This window comes from Cnephaeus nilssonii, assembly GCF_951640355.1.
Source record: "Cnephaeus nilssonii genome assembly, chromosome: 11".
Taxonomy (NCBI): Eukaryota; Metazoa; Chordata; class Mammalia; order Chiroptera; family Vespertilionidae; genus Cnephaeus; species Cnephaeus nilssonii.
In genome coordinates, this window is record NC_137082.1 from 4,638,358 (window position 1) to 4,647,739 (window position 9,382).

The following is a 9,382-nucleotide window of genomic DNA, read 5'->3' on the forward strand; positions in this document are numbered from 1 at the left end:
GGATGAAGAAGCGCAGCCCCGCCCTCTGGCTCCGCCTGCCCACCTGGGAGAACAGCCGGCCAGCCTCTGGGCCGGGCCCTGTCATCGTCCCCACCGTGACGTTAGCACTGAGGTCCCCGCACCCTCGTCTGTTGCCCTGTCTGAGACCTCCAGAATAGGACAACACCCCCCATTATAAAATCCAGAGGCGTGGGATCCCTCTCACTGGGACTGTGGACTATGGACTAACTGTTTAATCACCAGGTGGGGACTCTCCCCCCACCCCCCTTGTCTGGAGTCTATCTCGCAATAAGAGTTTCTGGTTTATAATCTTAGATAATCTTAGATGACCCAGAGAGCTCTCTTAGGCAGCGTTCATTTCACATGTTGCCTCTGTTGCCAGGAAGCTCAGAGTTAAGCTGTATGTCTAGTTAGGAAAAATCTCTCACCCAGAGTCTTGGGTACAATTAATTCTTCCTTTGAAATTTTTTTTCATGATTTTCTTTGGTTTGGCATTTGGGGCCTTTGTTCTGTCCTGTCCCCACCCCTGGTGTGGCAGCCCACTTCCCTCGAGAACAGGCTGGGAAGACGTTCTAATGGGGGCAGATGCCACGGGACTGTTCACACTTCTTCTCCATCGTGGCACATCCTACCTGCTGGCAGCACCCTCTGCCCGGGGCCCGGGGCAAAGCTGTGTTACCTTCCATGGCTGCGTCTCCCCTCCTTCTGCGGGGCTGGTCCCAGTCCATCGTCCCGACTCTGCCTTGCTCACCGGCCGGGCATCTGCACCCTGGGCCGGGGCACTGCTCCCAGGGCGGTGCAGCGCCCAGTACACAGACGCGGCCTTCTCCTTCTGCTCCGTGGGCAGAGGCAGGCTGCCGCTCAGGCAGCACCAGGTGAGCCGGGGCTCGGCCCGCAAAGAGGGGAAGGGGCCCTGGGGCCCACAGAGGCCAGAGCTCTCGGAGGTCCTGCTCCGGGCCAGCTCAGGCCAGCCTGAGGGCGGGGGGGCCGAGAGGACGGAGCTGGGCTCCAGGGGGCAGCAGGGGCTGGGCCCTGCCAGGGGCCCTGGAGGCCCCGCCACTTCCCTGCTGAGCGTCCAGGGACTCCGGACACCCGCAGAGGGCCTGGCCCTTGCCCCCGTGCTGCCCACACAGCGCTGTCCAGCGTCTCGGGCCTCACTCCTCCCAGAGTCACAAGGCGGGGTGGGCAGGGCAGAGGCCGTCGCCCTGGGGGCCCCAACACTCGAGCCCGGAGATGCCCCGGCCGCGGGGGTGCTGGTGTCCAAATCTCCTTTCTCTTCTCCTGGTACCCCCTTTCTGCTGCCCCACAGCCTGGGCCAGCTGGAGTCCTCCCCGAAGCTGTCGGCTCTACTTGGGGCCAGACCTGGGGCGGGGTGGGTCCCCAGCCCTAGCCCAGCAGAGGAGGCTGGGTCCTGGGGCAGCCCGCTCCTGCAGAGAGGGTCCCGACTGCGCTCTGGTCCCGGGGCGCCAGGCGGCGGCTGCGGTGTCTCTCCCTGCGGTAACCTGAGCAGGTACTTGGGGGGGAAGGTGGTGTCTGGAGGCCGAGCAGGCAGGGGGGCGGCCCCCTCGGGGGCTCCAGCTGCAGAACCACGCATAGGTGCCTCGTGCTTGGGCCCCACCGGTCGCAGGACCACCGAGGGTGCAGAGAACGATGCGCCAGAGGCCCCCCTGCCGTCGGCCCTCCTGTGCAGCCTGTCCCCAGAGTCACTGTCCTGGTTCAAGGAGGGTGGGGAGCTGTCCTGCGCTGGGCCCCCGGAGGCCTGGTCTCTCACTCCCAGAGACCCCAGCTGCTCTGGGCAGCTCAGCTGCTCCACCCGCAGCTTCTTCCTCTCTGAGGGCAGCTTGTCCCCAGCAGGCTGGGGCTCCCCGGAGCTCCCGCTGGGCCGTCTCGGGACCGCAAGGGCCTGCTGCCAGGGCCCCTGGGTGTCCCCGCCACTCCTGGGGCCTCCTTCCAGCTTGGGGTCTGGCAAAACCAGCCTGGGAGCCTCCGGGTCCCCACCTTGGAGGGGACCAGGGTCTGGGGGCAGCTGACACCCCAGCTCCAGCCTCTCTTTTGGAGGAAGCCCAAGGCTCTTGCTGCCCGGACACCGGGGTTCCCTGCTGCTGAGGGCGGGAGGTGACGGGGCCCTGCCCGCCCCGGGCTCTTCACTGCCTCTGGCTCTGGCCACTGGCTCCCTCCGCTCGGCGGGCTTGGTCACCAAGAAGCCTTTTGTGGCTGGAGGACTTTCCCAAGGCTCTGGCCTGGCCCCCACAGAAGTGTCCTCACAAGCGGGGGTCCCCCCGCCCTGAGGCGGGGCTGCGCCCTCGCCCCCCGCCGCCTCCTCCAGCACAGGCAGGTCCGGCTCTGCGCCCCCGCCCGCGCCCGCCTCCCGGGCCCTCCGGCCTCGCTGGCGGCCGGCGCTCCTCTGGTAGAGCCTCTGGAACGTCTCGCAGCCGTACACCTGCCACTTGTCCTGGGAGAACGGCCTGGGCTTCCTCTGGCCGGGCCTCCTCGCGGCCGCCTTGCCCTTGCCCGCCGGCCCCTCCAAGGCCGCAGCTCGCTTTCTGTCCCGGTCCTCGGCGGGGGCCTCGCTGTCTCCAGGGGCAGGACACGGCAGGTCCTCCACCGCAGCCTGTCTGACCAGGGCCCGGGGGTGACTGCTGGGGACCTCCCCCAGTCGGGCAGGGACAGACCTGGGGCTCAGAGGCCCCCGCCTCCCGCGACGGGGGTCCTGGGGGTCCAGCGGCTCCGGCCACGTCCTGGTGCCCTCGACGAAGGGCAGCGAGTTGCTCCTGGTGACGGGGACGCATTCCACGGCGGCGGAGAGCTGAGTGGGGACAGAGTGGAAGAGGAGGGGCCGCGCCGTGTCAGAGGCCACGCAGGTGGAGCGGGCGGGGCAGAGGGCCCCGTGCCTCCTGCGTCCCGGCTCCAGGGCTCGGATCTCGAAATGGAAGGAGTCCTTGTAGGTGTAGGGCACGGGCAGGTCAATGCTGCCCTGCTTGGACAGGACGGTCTTGCGGGGCCGCACATGGTCCAGCTGGGGGTCGTCCACCACGGCCTGGTTGTGGGAGATGAGCCGGGCGATGCGTTCCTCCAGCCGCCGCTTCTCCAGCTCCAGGCTGGGCTCCTGCCCTCCTGGCTCAGCCCTGGCCCCCCCAGGCCGTGGGGCGCCCTCCCTCTCGGACTCCACACTGGGATCCCACAGGCTGTGTGGGGGGCTGCCTGGGGCCGGCGGCTGCTCCGAGCTGTCCGAGCGGGACAGGTAGCCCGAGTCGGTGCTCTCACACTTCCTCAGCCGGCCCTCTGTGGCCCGGGGGTCCTGGGGCTTCCCCGCGGCCCGAGCCTGCGGCTGCAGGGACGCCCTGCCCGCCGAGGGAGACTTCTGCTCTGGCGGCTTCCGCCCGCGCGGAGAGCTGGCCAGGGGGCGCCCCGCGGGAGCCGCGGGGTGAGAGTCCAGAGGGACCCCCCTGTCGGCCAGTGTGGACCCTGGACAGAAGAGAGCTCCCGACTTCAGATCTAGGCTCTTGGCAGGCGGGGGCAGATGCGTGGGAGGCACCGGGCAGTGCCCAGAACCCTGGACACCGGGAGAAAGGGGTCTCTCGGATCGAGCCCCATCACCCGCACCGAGGCTCCAGCTGTCCCCGCTGCCGGCTGCTCCGGAGGTCTCCGCAGCCTTGTCCCCCTCCTCCAGGAGGCTGCCCCCCACACCGTCGGACCCCACAGACAGCCGGGAGTTGTTGAGGTGCGTCTGGGTGCGCCTGTGCTTGTACAGGTTGCTCTGGGTCTTGAAGGCAATGCCGCAGGTGGCGCACGGGAAGGGCCTCTCTCCTGTGTGGGACCGAATGTGCTTCTCCAGCACACTGGGTTTCAGGCAGTCCCGGCCACAGTGTGGGCACAGGTACTTGCCAGCTCTACGCGCCTTCCCCGGACTGCCCAGCGTGGGCCCCGGTGACAGGACAGGCAGCGTGCCCACGATGTTCACAGTGACCGTTGGGGTCACTGGCTTCCCGACCTGGGCAGGGCCAGGGCCTTCAGGCTGCAGCAGGGGGCTGAGGATGAAGGGTACGCTGCCCCCGTCCATGCTGCCCGTCACCAGGGGAGCACGTGGCTGGAGACCCCCAGGAGGCACTGTGTGGTACAGTGGGATGGGCAGCGCCTTCAGGAACACAGTGGGCGCCAGGCTCTGCTCTGGCGGCAAAATGATGGGGCCCAGAGTCAGGTTTGGTGAGGTCTGCCGACCTGGGGCCCCTGGGGTCCCAGGGGCAAGAGCTGGCTGATCCCTGGCAGGTGAGGCCGGGCAGTTGAGTTCTGGCACCTCCATCCCACATCGTCTGTGTGGCCCAGGATGCGAGGTAACCTGCAGGCAAAACCAGACTTTACTCTCATCACAGGCACTCTCTCCCTGCCGCCCACCGGGCATTCAGACCCACTGCAGCCTGACAACAACCCCCCAAGAAAAGTACTCTCATCCCCACAGCAGGAAAGGGGAAAGTGAGGCTTCGAGAATGGAGGTGACCTGCCACGCAGGGGCCAGCTCAGACCGGTTCACACTGGCTCGTGAGAGCTGATGGTTAAGTTTTCAGGAATTTTGCAAGCCAGTTGTTAAGCATGGCCATAATTAAAAGTTAAATTATATAAAATTACAATTAAATAACATATTTAAAAGGTACTACAACTGAATGTCACAAGCAGAATGAAGTTAAACCTCTACCTCACACCATATACAAAAATGAACTCAAACTGTATCACACACCTAAATGTAAGAGCTAAAACTATAAAACTCTTAGAAGAAAACAAAGGAGTAAATATTCATGAATTTGGATTTTGCAACCAATTCTTAGATATGACACCAAAATAATGAGCAATTCACAAACAAAAAAAAAAGATAAATTGGATTTCATCAAAATTAAAAACTTTTGAGCATCAAAGGACACATCAAGGAAATGAAAAGACAAAGGACTCTTGCAACTCAACAACAAAAAGATAAACAACTCCATTTAAAACTGAGCAAAGGACTTGAGTAGACATTTCTCTAAGGAAGATACACAAATGGCCCAAGAACATGCAAAGATGCTCAATATCACGAGTCATTAGAAAAATGTGAGTCAAAAATGCCATGAGATGTGACTCCTCACCAGCTAGCATGGCTATGGTAATAATAATAACAACCTGGAAATAACAGGTGCTGATGAGGATGTGGAGGAATTGGAACCCTTCTGCACTGCTAGTGGGAATGTAAAATGGTGCAGCCACATGGAGAACAATTTGGCAGCTCCCTAAAAAGTTAAATATAGAACTACTACCTGACCCAGCAATCCCACTTCTGGGGATATACCCAAAAAGAATTGAAAATAGGTATTCAAATACAAACCTGCATACTAGCATAACTCAAAATAGCCAAAAGTTGAAATCAACCCAGATATCCATCCACTGATGGATAAATAAGCAAAATACATTATATCCATATAGCGGGATATTATTCAGTCATAAAAAGAGGGGGAAAAAAACTTAAAAACATGCTACAACATGGATGAACCTTGAAAACATTATGCTGAGTTCAAAAAGCCAGACTCCAAAGGTCACATATGTATAATTCCATTTATTTGAAAAACCCAGAATAGGCAAATATATAGACACCCAAAAACAGGTTATGGTGATTGCCAGGGGTGGAAAGAGAATGAGGATTGGCTGTTTGCTGAGTACAGGGCTTCCTTGTGGGGTGATGAAATGCTCTGGAGCCAGATAGAGGTGGTGGTGGCACGCTGTAAATGTACTGCCCCGATCGTACACTTTACAGAGTTAAAATGCCAAATTTAATGTTATGTAAATTTTACCACAGTAATAGGTTACTAAATACTCAAAGCTCATCACTTACTAATTATTTTATTACATCTTGCCATTCTCAATGCTCTTGAGGTTATTTACATTGATTGTATCATTATAGTGGAAATACCATCTAATGGTGTGGTACCTCTCCCCAACTTTGGATTCTGTAATGTTATGTTGATAGCCTGGAACTGGCCATGGGGGGAGTATTTACACCGCAGTAATTGGCAGGTGCCACATGAATCTTCTTTTATCCTGGGACCATCTTTCCCATTCTCTGGCCTCACAAACTCATCTAACATTATAGATCTCACAGTACAATGCCACCTGCCGAGAGAGAGAGAGAGAGAGAGAGAGAGAGAGAGAGAGAGAGAGAGACTTTATACTTTTCAAAGGAAAGACTGAAAGACACATCTTTAGAGATTAGTAGGTGGCTACTAGAATTCTTCAGCGCTGACATAGTGGAAGACTATGTCTGACACCACAGAGCTGCATCCTTCCTACGAGCTGAGGAATTTCACGATGCTCCCCAAGACCACCAGACCTGAGTTCCTGACCCTCATTGCCCCCCTTGCTGGGGGTCCCCTGGACCCAGTTCCCTTGGCTCTGAGAGCAGGTCACTTGGCAGAGCTCCGGGAGGACCAGGTGAAATGATGCCTGTGACAACACAGAATGCAGTGCCGGGCATGGAGCAAGAGCTTGACTCACCTGAGTTTTCAAAGATCCTCCATAATATTTTGAACTATTAATGCGCGATTGCTCCCCCACCCGATCATGCCTCTGACCCCCTTGCTCTTCCCCCAGAAGTCAGTGCAGCAGGCTCCCTTAGGGCTCTGGGAAGGGGTACTGTCTCAGGTTGGGTCCCAAGTAAAGGATGTCATTACCAGGACCTTATTTGGGAGGTGACCCCAGGAAACAGCTGCAGGGGGGTGGGAAAGTGGGGTGACGGAGCTGTGAAGCGAGTCCCACCATGACAGCTGGAGCTTCATGGGGTTCACACTGAGATTGTGCAGACACACATCTCAGTTACCCCACCTGGGGCGGGGGGAGCCATCACGCTTTGAGGGCCTCTACTTGCAGGTCCAGCTGGCCGAGTGGACACACCAAGCCAGCCTGGTGGCCCCAGAAAGCCGCATGGCCTGCAGTGGGCTCCAGCTGGTCTGTGCGGCCAGGGCTTCTGCCACAGCTGCTGTGGCAGAAACAGGACAGAGCCTTCTGGACACCAGAGCCTAAACCCAAGGAGGAAACCAGAGGGAAAGCAGTTCTTCCATCCTCAGGAGCAGGTGGGAGGTGAACAGTCAGGATGGAAGGGAGAGGACCCTCAACTTCTGCTACAGTGGGAGTTGGGTACAGGGATGACCTGGGCCCTGTTCCCCGGGCAACTGGGAAGGCTCCAGGCCACAGAGCAGCAACATCCACAGCATGTGTCCTGCTGGGAGGGATGGGCGGTCTCTGCACCCGAAGCCAGGCAGCCCAGTTGACCTCCACAGCACCCGTGAGCAGCCGGGACCAGGGAAAGGGTGGGACAGAGGGTGACGAGCTCGAGGGGGTCTCAGTGCGAGCCTGCTTGGGGTGCTGAGCCTGAGCCCACGTGCCCCGAATGAGCCCAGCCTCGGGGGGAGATGGGGGAGAGTAAAGAAACCCAGAGTGACTGCCTTGGGGCGGTGGCGGGGCTTGAAAATAGGCATTGCAGGAAAGGCGTGGTGCTGACACACCTGTCGCTGTTGCTTTGTTCTCTGCAGCCTGCTCTGCTAGCACAGCAAAAGCCACATGTCTTCGTCGCAGCTGATCCCTGCTGGCAGGGTAATGCGCCAGCTAACCTCCTCCCGGGAGAGGGCACGTGCCAGCTGGACTCACTGTCCAGTGCTCCCCCTTGCCATCCTGAGGGACCACAATGCAGGGACTCTGCCGGGAACCAATTCCAGCATGTAATAATTACAAGAGTTTCATCAAAAGGTTGGTGAAGTTTGGGCGGCTCAACAAGGGTGAGCCACATATGTAGTTTACCTGTTGGAAATGGCTAAACAGCACTTCCCCCAAACCTGAATAAGATAATCACTTGTTGCCAGACAGCTCAGGGCATTTTATTGCCTCCTGTTGGCCAAACACCTGAACAGCTGTAGGCTATTCCCCAAACAGACAATGCTTCTGTACCCTTTGAAGCCCTACCCTTTGAAGTGTATACCTCTACCTTGCCTTAGGAAAAATTGTGTTAAATAAATAGCATGGGGTCCTTAGACAAGGAGGAGTCTTCAGTTCCTTTAGCTGAAGATCCTCTGACCCCCAATGCCTTTCAAAATTATCTTTCATCTTTGGACTCCTTCTTAATCTATGCATCAGCCCCTTTCTCCAGAATGCTGAACCCTTTGTAACGCTGGGACCAAGAACCCTGGCAGGACTCCATGGGCCCCTCGCTGCCTCCATGTCCTCTCCCCGCCCCACGCCAGGAATCTTCATTATGCGAGTACACAGCGTCTCACAGAGAAGCAGGAGAAACCTGAGGGACAGAAGTGAGCCTTTCCAAGTCCCCATTTTAAAAAACAAATCAAGAGGCCTGGGCCACGAAATAGGTTTCAAAAATTCACTTTTGGGGTCCTGAGGCAGGTGGCCACTGAGAAATGCTATAAATGTGTTAAACAGACAGAATTTCTCAGGAAGAACGTGGGGGCTGAAATGCTTCAGGGACAAGTCCCCAAGCCTCAGCCCACCCTGCACGCCGACGCCTCACACACCTGGGGCTGGGCTGTCTCGCTGACACACTGTCACTCCAGAAGACTGTGCACAGCCATGTGCGTGTGCTCAGGGCTGCTTGCTGCTCACTCAAACACAGCTAAAATGACACATGTTATGTTAGGTACATTTCACAACTTTTAAAAAATGAAAAGAGCCCTGACTGGTTTGGCCCAGTGGATAGAGCGTCGGCCTGTGGACTGAAGGGTCGCAGGTTTGATTCTGGTCAAGGGCATGTACCTTGGTTGCGGGCACATCCCGTGGGGAATGTGCAGGAGGCAGTTGATCGATGTTTCTCTCTCATCGATGTTTCCAACTTTCTATCCCTCTCCCTTCCTCTCTGTAAAAAATCAATAAAATATATTTTTAAAAATAAATAAATTAAAAAAATAAAAAGTGAAAAGATATCCTGGCCAGTGTTGCTAAGTGGTTAGAGTGTCAGCCCACACACCACAGGGTCCCAGGTTCAATTCCTGGTCAAGGGCATGTACCTGGGTTGCGAGTTCACTCCCAGTCCTGGTCTGGATGCGGGAGGCAACCAATCTATGTGATATCTGACATCAATGTTTCTCCCTCTCTCTCTCCTTCTGTCTCTTCCCCCCTTCTCTTTCATTCTCTAAAAAACCATCTCGTGAGGATTTAAAAAGAAAAAAAGATATCATTACCCAATGAGCCGAAAACTTACATTCATTAAAAAACAAAACAAAACAAAAAACTCTGCACACATATGTTTACAGCAGCTTTGTTTATGATTGCCAAAACCTGGAAGCAGCCAGACCTCCTTCCGTAGGTGATGGATAAACTGTGTTCCATCCAGACAATGGAATATTACTCAGCGCCTAAAAGA

The 9,382-nt window shown here is 56.9% G+C and overlaps 1 protein-coding gene across 1 annotated transcript in view; it reads right to left on the reverse strand.

Annotated features, from left to right (window-relative positions):
* ZNF831 (zinc finger protein 831) overlaps window positions 1–4,300 on the reverse strand; it is a gene marked incomplete at both ends in the record, with an annotated part of 55,181 nt that extends 50,881 nt beyond the window's left edge. The window contains one exon of the mRNA XM_079785136.1: window positions 680–4,300. Within this exon, the coding sequence (XP_079641262.1) occupies window positions 680–4,300 (3,621 nt within the window). The remainder of the gene's footprint in view (window positions 1–679) is intronic.
* Between the last annotated feature and the right edge of the window lie 5,082 nt (window positions 4,301–9,382).